The following is a 16,900-nucleotide window of genomic DNA, read 5'->3' as shown; positions in this document are numbered from 1 at the left end:
AAATAATAATAAAAAATATATAATTAGAATAATATGATAATAAATATATAATAATTATAATAATTATAATATATAATAATATATAATTAAACACATATCTTATAAATTGTTGGATGTTGAAAACGATGTCGCAAATCAAATTTTATTAGCACATGACATTTCCATAATAATTGATATTTAATGTGTAAAAATACCTTTTTCGCAATATTTGAAGTATTTTTGTAAAAAGGTTAATGTTAACTGAAAAGTTTAATTAAATATCATGAATATATTCCCTATAAAATGCATTATTTTAATATTTTACATTTTAACTCTATTATGAAAAATTAAAGCTGTGAACTACTTATATAAAGATACTTCTAAAAAAAAGTTTCTTTTAAAAAGAATTATTTTTTTCCAAAATTAATTTTACCATTATTTGATCCCCTTTAGATTATACAACTTTAGTCTGCACTATTTTTTCAAAAATATATTTGTTTTAAAAAATTCAAGATAGACAATTAAAATGAGACATCCTATTTCTAAATATGCATTTAATGGAATGCATTATAATAAGTTATACTATATATCGATAGTCCTAAAACTACAAATTATATATGAGTTATAATTTATATGTAACTTCATCATTATAGGTGGAATATTTGCTCTCAGCAAAATGTATTTAAATCTATGTATGTAAATCCTTCCTAACGTGACTAAAAGATATCGAAATAAAAAAAAAGCATTTTATAGAGGATAAACAATAACAGATAACGTTAACCTTTTTGATAAAAAATCTCAAATATCCCAAAAAAGTCATTTCTGCATTTTAAACCTCAATTATTTCGGAAATCTGATATACTGGTGAAAATTGCATCATCGTTTTCAGCATCCAAAAATCTATAAGAAACATCTTGTCTGGTTAAAAATAATCGAGAAAAATATTTTGTATAAACTAGTGTTATTTATCTTCTTCTCTTTTGTGAAATAGTTACATTTTTCGAAAAATGTGTCTTCGCGAATTTTCGAGGAAAATCTCTGATCCATTGTCGCAAAAAGTGAGATCGTTATTACTAAACAAGCTCGCGGTCTCGGTGGTTATAATAATTAGCGCGCGCATGCGCGCGCAAGACGCAAAGAGGGACGAATAAGAAGTAAAAAGGGATCGCGCGAGGTGAAAAAAAATATAAAAATCCATTTAACTCTCGCGGACGAACCGCAAACGAGCGAATGCAATACCGCCTGCGAGCAAGATCGTTAAACTTTTGCCAGTGTTTTTCTTGTTTCCCGCGTTTAATCGGGTTGCTTCGTCAATTCGGCGAAAATAAATACGGTGTGCGCGAAAGAAGTGACAGATTGCGATGATAAATTTTTATCTACGAAAAAACGATTCAGAAGAACAACGTCGAAGTGAAAACAAGGGAAAAGAGAGCTCAAAAAACTTCCTAGTTTAGATTCCTTTTTTCCCCGAGAGAGAAATTGTTTCCAATTGTGTTGCATTTTTATTTTTCTCTTGCAGGATTTTTAATCGACGCGAAATAAATATGCATGAAGTACATCTAGAGAGAGAGAGAGAGAGAGAGAGAGAGAGAGAGAGAGAGAGAGAGAGAGAGAGAGAGAGAGATCTAAAAAATTTTTGCTCATGAAAATTTTTCGCTTATGCGAAAAATATGACAGCAAATCGTGCGGTACTGTTTAAAGAATATCGATAATAAAAAGAGATTCAATTCGTTTCTAAATTCTTTCTTATTTCTGTTCAAATTAGTAAATGAAATAATGAATTACTTTTATAAAAAATGTTTTTCTAAAAAAATATATATTTACATTTTCTCGCGGAATTTAATTCGATTTAACGATATTATTTATTCAAACCGCAGCTACACAAAGTCTTTTAAAGAAGTTCTTTAAGAAGTCCTTTAAGGAAATGATGATTAAATATAACGGTCTGTACACACTTTTAATTATTTAAATTCTGAAACATTTAGCGCTTAAAACGCGATATTAAACGTTCTTTATTCATTTTACAAAAGCTTAGAGAAAAAAAAATATATAAATACTTATTTGTGAGACGTAAAAATTAGATAAAAATGTTTAGCATATGTATATGTGCATATATATGTATGCGTATGTTGTATAATACTTTGCAAAACTTTTTTGATGGAATATCTAACAATTTCCATCGAATTCGAATTTGATTAAACGAATATTTTAATACGATCGTCATTTAACGCATTTTTGCTGCATTTTGTCAAAAACACAGCCTAATGGCTCGCCCATTCACAGCAGATTAATTGAAATTCACAAAATTGACCACCACGTATATCGAAGTTATCCTCGTTAGCGAGCTCGTTTAAAAAGTTCTAATTAAACGACGAATGCGAAACTCCCCTTTGCAGAATTTCGTCACTGCATGCGTATAAAATTGCGTTCGCTTCTAAAATTCAATATACAGAGTTTCGAAAGTTAGTGCGCGATCCCGAAAACATTATATACAATCGAATTTAAATGCACCTCGATTATTTCCGATTTTTTAACGGAAACTTTATAATTGCATTCCTTTCAAAATATGTATATATTTACGCGATAAGTCTTCTTTAATAAAAATATTTGTTTAATTAAAAGAATAATATTTTTTATTTTAACATATCATTTCTCTCTCTCTCTCTCTCTCTCTCTCTCTTTCTCTCTCTTTCTCTCTTTTTATTTTATTGGATTCGCCGGTAAAAAGAACGCTTGATTTTTAATTTAATTTAAAACGGCCAATTTCAACTAATTAGAAACAAACGGATTTGATGCACAATGTTTTTTGATGCACTTTTTTTTCCTCTTTTCGTGTCTCGAATATTCTTTTTGCTTAAAAATTTTGCGAATAAATAAATTAGAACGCGGGGATAAAATATCATTATATATATATATATATATATATATATATATATATATATATAAAACTTTCAAAAGCGAAGACGCAAATTTCGAGTTATCTCGACGGCGAAGCAAGCAGAATTCTATATCCTGCGAATCGCCAGACTGGAAAGCAAACACTGTTCATCCGTGAATCGCGTCGTGATTACGGCGAAACGGAAAGGAAACCAGTTTCCTCGTCGCCTGGGTACTTCTGAAAGAATCTCCAGGTTTCTCGATGATGCTCTTTCCCGGACGCGTATCCAACTGCTTACGTAATTTGTCATCAACTCATCAGCATTTTGTAGGTCATCATTGTGATTCTTTACGAGTGATGACTTTTTTTCTCATGCGGAAGAAGAACCGGTAAATAAAGCCAAATTCTGCCTCGCAATTGGAACCTGAACTAACCTTAAAAAGGTCTTTCTTACGCTCAAAGAAAAAGCTTTGGAAATAGCGCATTTATAATATAATATAATGATATAATAAACTGTTAATTTTTAATGTTGGTTCATACATAGAAACTAACAATTTTTCAATAATAATCTTAAAAAATCCTAAATAATCTGAAAAATACAAAGACATAAATTGTCAAACTTTATGTGCACATACATATAGGTGTGCACGTTATGTATAACGTAGGTTATACGAAAAATATTATCACTTTTATGCTATTATCTACATATATTCATTTTGTTACAGTTAATATTTTTCGTAAATCTACATCCACTGATGTTACATCTATGTTATGTATGATGCGCACCTATATATGTGCACATATACTAGCTTGCCAATTTATGTCTTTGTATTCTTCAGATTATTTAGGATTTTTTAGGATTATTGTTGAAAAATTATTAATTTCTATATGTATAAATCAACATTAAAGCTTAACAGTTGATTATATTATAATATATTATATTATATTATAAATGCGCTATTCCCAAAGCTTTCCCACCACTTCTCGGATAAATGACTGTTATTTTCGTCTTTCTTTGATTGTAAGACTTTTTTAAGGTTAGTTTAGGTTCCATCGCGAGACAGAATTTGGCCTTATTTACCAGTTTTCCTTTAATCGTAGATTGATTATTTAAGAGAGGGAAGCCAGCTCGAATCGCAAAATTTCGAAGACACCTTTGAAAAATAACTACTTTCACCAGTTTTTGTTCCTTAAATGTTTAGTCGCGCCATATAATATGTATATATCTATCTGTGTTTGTGTGTACGTGTATGTGTGTATATATTTATATATACGCATATGTATATAGAAATACAGGGCGACCCAGAAAAGACGTATACTATTCCCAGGAGATTAATCTGTAAGAGATTTAAAAAAATAAAATATAAACTTAATTTTTTGCGATAAAAAATAAATTTAAAAAATTATTTTATATAAATTTCTACAATTGTGAGAAATAAAATTCATTTAACTTAAACTATATATTATGTTCAGAACTTTAATTCTCAAGTTCTGATCTACTTTTAAAAGAAATAACAGCAAAATTAATGAATCTTTTTTCAAGATAAATTTTTCGCTGACTCGATCCTGGTAAATACAGTTTTTTCAGAATACACCCTGTATGTTCAACGGTATCTGTACATCAGGTCGAGTGCCATTGCGGCCTCTTAATCTCGCACAGTTCACCAGTCTTAAACACCAAGTTAACATTATTATCACTACAGCAGAATTGCTATAATTGCGTCTCCGCCTGAAACGCCAGGATCGAGAGTTCTCACGCAATCGAAATAAACGATATCCCTCTCCGTAAAAGTTAAAATAAAAGTGCTAGAAGGATGCGAGAATAGCTTGAGCAGGTTTCTGAATCACAAGCATCCCATACATATATATATAACGTGTAACGCTAGTGATAACCGTAAACAATATCAAAGTAATCTAAGAACTGACTAAAGCGTACAGATCGTTTCTATCATTTTCACATCCAAAAAAAAAAAGAAGTGTTATATAAGTTTATATCTTTTTGATATAATAATAATCTGTTTAAGGTACCGCGAAACAATTTTATATGAGAATAGTATATTTACAGAACATATATACTAAACCCCATAATATATAAATATTTCCCCAAGTATCTATAATATTTACTATTAAAAAGGACAATTCTCTCTTCTTACCGTTATATCTTTCGCTCATCTCGCAATTATCGATTCGTCGCAAACTTTAACGATTAGGGATTCGACATGAACAATTAAATTTAATTAATTTCACATTTTCTCGGCGGATCCTGCCGGAGCGGCCGCTTTGAGCACCGGTCACGTTTCTGCTCGTGCAACGCTAAAAGCGCGCCTTCGGGGGTTCAATGAGACGCGTTTCACTCCATCGAGTCCGCCAAACATTTATCTATCACTTTAAGGATCAGTCACGCCATCTTGGTTCCTTTTCAACGCGACCGAACGTTTCTTGGAGCGTGTCCAAAGAACGACGTCGTATTTCACAAACGCGACACGCCGTTTAAATAAATTCGACCGCCATTTTGATGTCCGAAAACACACACACACATTCTCTCTCTCTCTCTCTCTCTCTGCATTTAAACGCGATCCGCATAAATTCTTCGGAGTCGATTTCCCTCGAATGCGAGGATTGTCTCGTCCTAGCGCGAACATCTCCTTCGTCATCCCTCCTGACGAGATTGTGCACCGCGATGACATTCGAGACATGCCTTCTGATTAATCTATTACATCTCTACCGCCAGGACGAATCCTTTGTTCGCGCCGTCTCTGGCGGCCCTGTTCCGCCAATCACATCCTGGACCCTGTTATCCTCTGCGAATTAATCTGGTAGCGTGACGAGGACAGATTTCCTCCTTGATGCCGGTAATTCATATTGTTCGTAGCTTCATTAAGGTCTTCATGCATGACATTTGACTCGTGTGAAAGAAGATTGTAAAAATTTTATATGAAAAGTACATCGCGTTATTCTTGCTGCGCTGGATCAATAGGTTGAGCAAAAAGAATGAGAAGAAATCTTCTTTCTTAACCCGTAATGATTGTTTCGTTGATGATATACGTAGAAATTTATACATGAAAATAATGAATTTATTTTTTTATAAATAAAACGATTAGGATAGAGTTAAAAGATCATCGAATATTTGTGCGCGTAATCATTGATTCTTAAAATTAATGTTATTTCAGGATAAAATTTTTTGATAAAGATCAGGCAGTAAATGATAGCTGTTTTTTTTTTAAATGTCATCAAAAAAATGTGCATAACTGTGTATATAGTATCATCTTTTCTTATTTTTCCACTTTCGAGGAAATTAAACGGCAGTAGATTTTGCAGAGAAATCGATTCTTCCAATCTTTCCTTCCGTATAGGTCCATAGAAAACGAAGGTCGAGAGTAGACTTGCAAAAAGTGAACGTCAATCTTATTCAACAATAGAGCAGAAATCTTCCACGCTTTTCAAACCTGACGATTATTTCTATTATCGCCAGTGGCTATTTTTCAGACGTCCATCGCGTCTCCCACATAGCCCTCATCAGGACTCTCCGGATGATTCGGTGGCTGCAGTTCCTCTGCCCTCGCAGCAGCGGCAGCCGCGGCCTCGCGAGCAGTCTTTCCGAGAAGCGATCTCGGCGACAAAGGGGTGGTCTCGCCCCTGTAAGCCGCTGGAGGTGACGGTATGAAGGGTACTTCCGGGAAGACAGCGACCGGCGAGACCGGTGACTGAATGGGCAGCTGTTGCTGAATCGGTTGCTCGACCGGCTGAATCGAAAGCGGCGGCGGCGGCTGCATCGTCGATTGCAGCGGTTGTTGCTGTTGGTGCACCGGATAGGGATAACCCTCGGCGGTGTACCTGGCGTCGGTTCGCGGTAAAACGGGATCGTATCCCGGTGATCTCGCGAGGAATTCTGCTTCGCGCGAATATCTGGCCGCCGGCGCAGCCGCCGAGCCAGCCTCGGACATCCGTTGCCGAAGCCTGGGCAGAGTGCTGGCGGTGAAAGAAATCTTGGGCAGGCCGAAGTTCAATGGATAGCCGTCCTGATCTAGGTAGCTCATCTGCGGTAAAACGGGCGGCGGTCGTAGATCAGGCTGCAATGGATAACCTGAGTCGTACTCCAAGATCTGCCGATCAGCGCCATCGACTCGCTGATGATGCCGTCCGTACAGCTGGCCGTAGCCCACCTCGGTGCTCTCGGGCACTTCATTGATCAAATCCGGTTCGGTCAGGTACTTGGAGACCGGACTCGCCACCGGATACGTGCTTCTGGAGTGTTCTCGGCGCTCCAAAGTGGCCGCTCGGCTGATTTCTCGTTCGGTGTATGAAACCATCTGTTGATGCTCTAAACCGATCAGGCTGCCGTTGCCCTTCCGACAGGAACTGCTAGTGGTGTCCTTCGTGATCGGTAACACCGATTTACTCTGGGTCACCAGGGCCTTTGAGTTGCGCTTCCGGTCGCGACGTCGTTTTCTCGCGCAATATATCACGCTTCCTATCAAGCAACCCAACGCCAAGAGAGTGCCCACCAGTGCGCCCGCGGCTATCGCAGCCACGTAGCCGGAACCAGGATTGTCGGAGGGCGGTTCCACGGTGGGTTTCTCGCGATAGAGCACAAAGAGAGAGAGGTTTGCCACTGCAGAACCCGCACTGTTCTCTGCGATGCAACTGTAAGTACCTTCATCGAGTGACTCGATTGAATAAAGAAACAATGTGCTGCTCATGTTGGTCCCGCCTCGTTGTCGGTAAATATATCTGCAACCAATCCGAGGAAATACGGTTCGATACGAGACATACATATGTAGAGATTCGAATCAAAGATCCGAAATATAAAAGTCACTTACCTTGGAAACGCAGAAATACCATTCACTATAGAGTCATTCTCGTTTTGCAACTCGCATGGTTCCCCATTAAACCACCAAACGACTTTGGCGGTAGGTATTGCGTGGACATTGCATGTCAAGGTAACATTTCCTCCTTCATAAATATCTAAACGACTTTGAAGATCGATATGAGGCAGGCAAGCCAGTTCGGTAATCTTGAGACTCTTGATTTGTCTGCCTCGTAGTCTGTCCGGAGACTCGCAGACTGGTTCAGACTCTTGCGGGGCTGCTGGAGCAGATTCCTTCAGCCAGGCCTGCATTATTCTCAATTTACAGTTGCATTGCCACGGATTGTTATGAAGAGTCAATCCTCTGAGATTTCCTCCTAGCGGCAGAGTGTGATCAGGCACGTGAATAAGTTGATTTCCGTCCAGTCGAAGCCACTCTAGTGATTGGAGGCCCTCGAAAGCATCTTGCTCGATGGTTTTTATTTCACACTTGCTAATTTCTAGATTGGTTAAGTGTACCAGGCGGCGAAACGCATCCTGGCGAATCTCTTTAATCGGATTTCCGTTTAATATAAGTCTCATTAGACTTGGATAAGAGGCAAACGTATCTGTGGGCACCTCTTCGATTTTGTTTTCAGACAGATCCAAATCCACCAGGCCGACCAATCCGACAAATGCTTCGGAGGCAATTTGGACGATGTGGGATCTGCCCAGATAGAGCCGTTGGAGATTAACTAGGCCAAGTGCATAGAAACACTCCGCCGGCAGGTTGACCAACTGATTGTCAGAAAGGTCGAGCACCTGTGTTTCCTCTCGGGCGCCCTGCGGTAATCCCTTGAGGCTACGATTCGCGCACTCTACCCACTCTTTTCCGCCTTTCCACTTGCATGCGCACATACTTGGGCAGCCTTCCGCCGCGCCCGTTCCCCAAGATAGCAACAGCAGGAGCATCATGCCGAGAAGGGCAGCCCACCGCCGCCAGGCTGGTACGATTGAGCACATGGTGCTCTTTCATCCGGCGATAAACTCCCCTCTCTTTTTCCCTCTCGTTCTCTTCTTTCTCTCGCGGCAGAATCCAAGTCCTTCGTTTCTATCGCATTTTTCGCTGACCCACTAGCCACGCGCGCTGACCCTTCACCGTGGCTAAAAGAAGACTGCGGTTCTTCGATCGAGCCGATGTAAAACTGAATCCACCAAGGTGCATCAGCTTGCGAATAATATCGAGGGGCGAATCTCTGTAACAACAAAACAAATAGAGCAATGAGTTACACCAGTAGGTACTTCAAATCGCAATATGATAAATAGTTGAGCAAGCCACAAATAGAATTGAGAATAATTTAAAGGGATGCTGACTATGTCTGTTTTATCGACAAATATTATTTTTCACTTAACTCTTTATTGGCTATATAGGATGAAACATCCTTTACTAGAATTAAAGTATTCATAATAACAAATCTGGACTACTATATATGTGTATATAAAAAAAATTAAATAATTACAGTTTTTTTATCGGTCTTTTGCATTAGGTCAATCTAAGCTAAACGGTAAAAAAAACTAAAGAATTTTTCATTTTGTATACCCAATAAATAGCTAAATGAAAATAATATTTATCGATAAAATAGACACAGTTAGCATCCCCTTAAAATCCAGCAGAAATTCACGTATTAAATATAAAAAGTAACTCACAAAACAATATATTCCAAGCGATCTCAATCATAATGACTAAACTACTCGTGACACGTTGTTTTGAAAAATAGCTATTTCCACCCGCGTAGGTTTTTTTATCACCTCCGCAATGATAAACGATTACGAGACTTGGTGAATTTTCCCACAAACGAAAGAACTATTAGACATCCCAGGTGGATCAGGATTTTCCTTCTGTCTAGAGTCCCATGGAAAAACACAGCCACTGTGGAAACTGCCGAATCCCCGGTAAGGTGATCCCCAGGGAGTTCTCGATATGGTGAGAGCGCAGGTTGAAGGCGGATAATAAATTCCATGAAGAGAGGGTGTGTATTCCAGGAGGAAGCGAGGACGTCGTGAGGAGAAACACTCCCGATATCAGGATATCGGAATATCGAGCGCGTTCGTGCGGCGCCGCATGCAGAAACCTCTTCCACTCCTTCGTGGCTTTATCCCCGGCACACAGAGGCCTTTCACGGTTGAGGGACGCAAAAGGCCTGAAGGATATTGCCGATCTCGGACGTTTCGAATCCAATATCGACTGACCTCCCCTTTCGCCCTTCCCGAAACCGTGCGCGAGTTGCAATTTTTTCTCGCATCTTTAAAATCGCTACTGCGACGTTTCATGAAAAACGCAAACGATACGGATACGATCTTGTCAAGCCGCTCGGCCGTATAACTTGTATTTTATCAAAAAAATGTTTCCATTTATCTCAATTTTTGCTTTAATTATGTTTTTAATTATTCACTTTTAATTCGAATTCTAAGCAAAATATAGAAAAGTATATAATACTAAACATGTTGCAGAAAAGCTGACTTTCTGTAATCTAGAAAAGGATTTTGCACATTTGTCATAAATTCATAAGTAGAAAATTACGATTGCTTTGTCAAGTCACGTTCTCTTCAATTTATTTTCACGTGCTCGCAAATTATCATCGAATTTTCCCTTCTACGTATACCTGATATCGCATAAATGAGTATCTAATGCAGCAAAAATCTCGCGGGAGAAAGAAACAAATAAGGATGGTAAAAAAAAAAAACGATGGCGACACTAAAAGGTTTGTTCGTTCGTTCTCTTCCACTTCTTCGCGTCCTCGTCCTCGAAATCACGGACTCGTTTAGTCGGCAACGTTTTCATCGAGGATACGAATTGTCGAGCTCGAAGGGGATAGAAATATTCGAATAGCCTGCCGGTAAACCGCCGACATTCGCTTTTGCGCGCGCGAAAGGGCGTCCTTAAAGGCGGCGCCTTTAAAGGAGTGCTCTTGTAAAATTGCGTCTCGCGGCCGAGCAGTAAATATCGAATGCGAAACGGTGAAATGCGCCTCTTTCCCCCGGTTGCTCGAAATGGAAATGAGAACTGAAAATGAAAGAGACGGAGGGACTTTTAAACTCTTGAACAATTTTTCTTCACGGATGAAGGAACTTAATAATTTTATTTCAACTTACTCTCGTCCCCTTGTAACGATTCTCCTCCATTTTGTGTCAACGAAATATGTATAAATATATATAATGTATTTTGTTTAAGAGGATAGTCCCAATTTCTCTCTTGCAGAAAATAATACCACTAAGTAAGCCCTTTCAAGAGATCCTTAAAAACGAGATAAGTGACATCTTTCGATGGTCATGTTAAAATCGTAACGATAATGCCGCGATTAAATTTAGTGGTCGTGCCGATTCGAGCGCTATTTCGTTAATTGTTCCCGCCATTTGACGAGAGGAATTTCGCTCCCGACGGGAGAGAGGCGAAATGGGAAGAAATACTTCCCGGTAGCGAAATGGTGAAAGCGAAGCGAAAGAGGCTGGAAGAGCTAAACGGCGCCTGAGAGCATCCATTCGAAATGGCGAATCGTCATTTTAACTGTTATGACTGTTATCAGCAAAGGAATAATACAATTCGGGCGCGACAGTTGAAATGCCGCGCGTATAAAGTTGAAGGAAAAAAACCAGGTTGAAATTCCAAGATATTCTGAATTCCCTCTTCTGTTTCATTAATGCGCGCGATGAAGCGGAAGTGATTATCGATAGCCGTCTCGTTAGCCCAGGCACTTTAAAAATTTTTCCTTAATGGATAAACTTGAATCCCTCGTCGAATTCCGCACATTCTACAAAGGCATTGTAACTAAATAACGATGAAGCATATATACATATAATCCTTGTATTAACTTTACGGCGAATTCATTGTCGCCGTGTTTTGCGCGATCACACCGCGTGACGCTAAAGTTACTAGATAAACCAAGTATCATAATCATCCGCCATTTTAACGTCAACACGCGGGTCGTTCAAATTAAATATTTGCATGAATGTATTTTGAAAATAAAAGAAAGTGCAATTTTCAGATTAGAAAACTGCACTTAATGTGTACATACGTTACAAAAGTGTGCATTATGTGCATTTTTTGACGCCATTTTGACGCCAAATCTTACCCAGACAGCACAGAATATTTATAAAATATTTATAGAATATTTAATTTTAATATTTTATAAATATTTATCATAAATATCAGAAAATATTCACGATAAATATTATGGTAAATATTATAAATATATTTATTAAATCATGATACAAATTTTTTTAAATTTATATTTTCTTTAATAAATACTCAATAGGAAATCATGAGTTAAAAAGATAATCAATGATTTTTTAATTAAAACGATCGGTTGATATAGTCCAATTTAAAATTTGGTCGATTAGATGTTTTTGTTGTTTTTCAAACTCTATTAACCATTTATAAAAAGTTGAAAATGTGTAAAAAATGTTTATAACTAACTTATCAGATATTTATTTTAAAATAGAATATAAAATTATAACATACACTGTGTGAATATACTTAGGCAACAGAGTAGTTTAACAAATAAATTTACGTACACACTGATGTACATCGTAAATTTACTTGTTAAAAGACATTCTGTTGCAGAATGTAGCTCAAAAATAGAAATAATTTTGATATTTTTAATTTTATTAATTTCCGTTTTTGCCAGCTTTATATAAGTCTCACGACGAAAATCAAATACGAGAAAAATACGTCACCTAGCGGTAAATGAAAGAATTAACAATTTAGTTAAAAAATAATTACTATAAATATATGAAATATTTAATCTATGTTTTAATAATATGTTAAATAAAGGTTTTTATAAAAGATTTTCAAAATATTTATATAATATTTGAAAAAAATATACATTCCTAAATATTTATGAATCTTTATTCATAAATATTGTGTGCTGTCTGGGTATACATTAGGTCTGTTCGTTTTGGCTACACTGGCTACACTACTTCAGAGGTAATCTTTTTTCTTCCAATGTCGAGCAGAAAAGACAACCTCCGCACTATTGTGTGGCCAGTGTAGCCAAAATAAACAGACCTATCGAGTCTTATGGATTGCGGTACTTTGTTTATCTACAGTGACTTTAGTGACGCTTCGCGAACTAATGAATAATCGAATGACTGTATTGATTATATATGGCGCGACATATCTCTCATTGTCGGGGAACCGTCACATCACGCGTCAAACACGGCGGGATAATTTAATTAACATCGACCCCCGCGTTTAATTACCCGGGAAACAAGAGAGCGGTGCGTGAACAAAGAGATGAGCAAGAGAAACGTTGGCGGAAACGTTACTAGAAAGTTATTCGGAATCGGATCCGAATCGGATTTCAGTCCTCTTTCTATATACGGTCAGAGATCTTCACCCTCGATTTACGGGACAAAGTCTTCAAGGACGAGAATTTCTGCCAATTTTTTTTGTCGATTCTTCCTCCTTTTATCGACTTTCGATCGGATGAATTTTGTATGTACATTTTTAGGGACGGCCAATCACTTGTTTATAAGGACAATTTATCGAGTGATCCGATTAATAGAATAAAGAAAAGTACGAGAGAGAAAAGGATAAAAATTAATATTTGCTTCGATGTGGTGCTTTTATTTCTGCAGCAAGTTACGGAGAGCTGTTCTCCAAGTCGCGCTGTTTTCATTTCATAAATGCTGATGGAGAAAGAGAACGTAGAACTCTCTCTCGGTAAGATCTAATCTAATAATAAACTTGGCAGTATTGAGTGTTGCGCGAGCGAATATACAACGACTCAAATAAGAATTGCGGTGTATAGTGCGCAATTGTTCCTTAAAGTTCCTCGGAACCCGAGACTCTTCCGGCTCCTCGAGCGTGTTCGAAGGTTCCGCGGCCTCTTATTTCTGCCTCTTCAGGCGAGGTAAAGGCAAGAAGCCTCTGGTATCTTCATTCTCGACTTACTGCGCGACTTTACAAAGACCCCGAGATCGAGTGGGTGAGTGTATCGAGAAAGCGGCTCCTCTTTGCCGATCGCGAAAGTGGAAGTTAGCTGTTACGTAAATTTCTCGATACAATTGCTAGATACTTGATCAAAAATAAAAGGAAAAATTACGATAGAATGCACAAGACGCGCGTAGAGTGTTTTTCGAGTTTTCGATCTATTTTCTTGCAAATGTTGTCCTGTGAAAAAAGAGAGACAGAGAGAGATTCGCGACACAAGATTTCTCAAAAATTAAAACTGAAAGACGCTTAAAGATTGTGTATTCAGGCATAAATAGAATTTAAAATATAAAGAGTATTTTTTGCGAAATGCGTTTTATATCTACAAACTGTATATATTATTAGGAGAACAATTTTATTGGTCTTTCGTTTAAATCACGGAAATGTCGTAAACAAACCCTTCGTTGCAAGAATTCAATTAACTTTGATTCCTCTGGTGAGAGGAGTAGAAGGTCGCACACAACGACAGGAAATTGTTCTTTAATGTCATTCAAATCCGATCAAATTCTTCAAATACGTCAAAGAATCGAAAGATTTCGTTTTAACAGCTTACAGATGTAATAATAGTCTATTAATATAACTAACATAATATTATTATAATATTATGAATTATGTGCTTATATGTGTACGTACACAGAGAGAAGAGAAAATTACATGTTTTCTGGTCGCATATCCATTATCTAATTAACTTTTTCCCTTTTATCTTCTCTCTCTTCTTTTATTTTCAAACTAAATACTACTTAAATGATATTACATTTAACTCGCAGTAAGTATCATATATTGTACATGTAATATTAATTTTAAAAAAGAGAGAAAAGCAAAAAAAAAGACAAAAAACTGCATCGTGCATTTACATTTTTTTTCTTCCAAACTCCGATGTAATAATGTCGATGGCGATGCAAGAGATGCGCGCGTACTCGAAAGCTAATTTTTTGTCTCTTTCTTTTTTATTAATGTAAGCCGTTCCAATAGAGAGTCTAGAATTACCGAGCGTCACGATCGATCGCTCGCAAATCGAACAGCGAACTTGATCCTTACCACCCTTCTTTTTGTAACGACCACTCTTTTTCCCTCGCCTTTGACAAGGCTGCCCCGGCATTGAGTAAACAAATTTCCATGAAAAATTCTACCAAATTTGGACAGTACCAAGCCCCCGTATTGCGACAAAATATTGCAGATAAAAAACCATGTAGCATTTTTTCCTTTTTTCTCGGTGAAAAACGATACCGTATTATATAATTTTACATATATATTTATATAATATGTCTTTTTTTTTCTACTTTTTTGCGGCGTTAGATCCTTTATATGATACATTACATATATATTTATATGTCTTTTTTCTTCTACTTTTTTGCGGCGTTAGATCCTTTATATGAGGCCTTAGTCTTTATTAATCCTATATTCCCTTTTCCTCTCCTTTACATATATCTAATGTGTCCTTTTTATTTTCTTTCCCGCAGACATACATGGAACCTACAAATTTTATGCCGGTTCCGAACGGCCAGATTAAAGGGGTTCTCCTGGTAAGATATTCTCGGTGGTTTGCCATTGCCTGCCGAGAGGTGGCGATCGAATAGATTTAAGAGGTTCTGGTTAGATTTGAAACCGGGTTCTTTGGCATGGGAAGCAGACACACAATTCTCTGTGCCACGATCGCACACTTTGATAATATATAATATTATATATTATATATTATTAAAATAAATAATATATATTTATACAAATATAATATATGTATATATTGTATATTATATTTTTGTTTTGCAATAACCTGTTTATTTTAGAATATGGTGAATCGATTCTCTTGTGTGTATCGAATCAGCTTTCGAAGGCAATTCGAAGAACAATCGCATCTTCAATTTTCATTTCCGGTCGGACAGTCCTCCATGGAAATCGACGGCGTCGAAATAACGTACGGCGATATTTTTTTCAGCTCGCTCCGGCGGAGCACAAAATTACCGAATACCGTAATCGATGCGCCGCGAAAACGCCGCGCGTCCCAGACCTTCTTTCTCCTCCGTCTTCCGTCCGGAGAGAGATCTGGAAAGTAACGATCCCCGGGGCGCCGCGAGGAGCAACGTCTATTTTTCTTCCTTCTGCGAAGCCGGGAAATAGAGGGCCGAATGCCTCGTCGACGACAAGTCGCCGATAATGTCCGTAAACGCGAACCGAGCGACGTATACCCGTGTAATAAATCACGTAATATACAAGCTGATCTTCGGGAGTGAAAAAGCCGCGTATTTTCTCGAAATCTCGAGGCCATAGAAAATCAACCAGACTAGAACGCGGTGATAACATTCGAGTGCCAACTACGACGATGGTTTATCGTTTATTAAAGATCTTAGAATTGTGTTGAGTTTCTCAATGGTAAAAATTCAAGAAAACTCTTCCAGAATCCCGACATTTCTCGAATCGACTTGGTTTTAAATGCAATTTTAAAATTTGAAGCATTATTCTCAAAGGACGTTGAAAATTACAGAGTCACAGATAATGTCTGTAAACGCGAAGCGCGCAACAGATATCCGCGCAATAAATCACGAATAAAACAGACTGATCTTCTCGAGTGAAAAAGCTGCGTATTTTCTCGCAAATGCGGACCGTAGAAAACAAAACTGACCAGAGAACGCGGCGATAACATTCGATTGCGAACTGTCAATAGTTTATCGTTTATAAAAGCGGATATTAAAGACGATAGGACGTCGAGTTTCTCGCAAATATTAATTAATTCTTTCAGTTTGACTTTTTTCGAATTGAATTTGGCTTGAATAAAATTTTAATTAAAATAAAAGCAAAAATTATTGAACACCGAAAAAATTGTATTCTTAAAATAAAAAAAAATTGTATACTACATAAAATCATTTTCAGATATTCTTAAGTGTTTCTAGAACATTCTCTGAAATTAAGAATACTCTTTGTAAATAACAATATTGTTGCAGCAATATATACAGTTAAATATATAGCATTGCAATGTGTGGCACTGAATGGTTTTAGTTTATTGGAAGAATGAAAGAAGGTGGCTCAAGAGAAGAGGACTTGAGCGACTTAAGAGTACACGAGTAAAATAACTTAATGATTTAATTGTTCAAGACCCAGGTCTTTCGCTCGGTCTATATACACTATGTCTACGCTTTCTTTATGGTCTTTTTTGCCTTCGCTATATAATAATGTTCTTTTTCATTAATGTAAAAATAAATTTGATTTCTACATTTTATAAATTAAAAATATCTGACACTTTAATCTTTAGAAGATTCTCTTCTTAAGGATT

The 16,900-nt window shown here is 37.1% G+C and overlaps 1 protein-coding gene across 2 annotated transcripts in view; it reads right to left on the bottom strand.

Annotated features, from left to right (window-relative positions):
• Positions 1 to 276: 276 nt before the first annotated feature.
• Positions 277 to 16,900, bottom strand: part of LOC114939402 (uncharacterized) — a 161,818-nt gene continuing 145,194 nt past the window's right edge. For both annotated transcript variants that reach the window (XM_029313698.2, XM_085484858.1), the window contains 2 exons: positions 7,678 to 8,899; positions 277 to 7,588 (listed from right to left, as the gene is read on the bottom strand). In XM_029313698.2, coding sequence (XP_029169531.2) covers positions 6,340 to 7,588; positions 7,678 to 8,666 — 2,238 coding nt within the window. In that variant the 5' untranslated portion in view covers positions 8,667 to 8,899 and the 3' untranslated portion in view covers positions 277 to 6,339. The remainder of the gene's footprint in view (positions 7,589 to 7,677; positions 8,900 to 16,900) is intronic.

The sequence above is a fragment of the Nylanderia fulva genome, unplaced genomic scaffold (assembly GCF_048542155.1).
Source record: "Nylanderia fulva isolate GAGA-0341 unplaced genomic scaffold, ASM4854215v1 Scaffold32, whole genome shotgun sequence".
Taxonomy (NCBI): Eukaryota; Metazoa; Arthropoda; class Insecta; order Hymenoptera; family Formicidae; genus Nylanderia; species Nylanderia fulva.
This window is presented reverse-complemented; position numbering and strand designations above follow the sequence as displayed.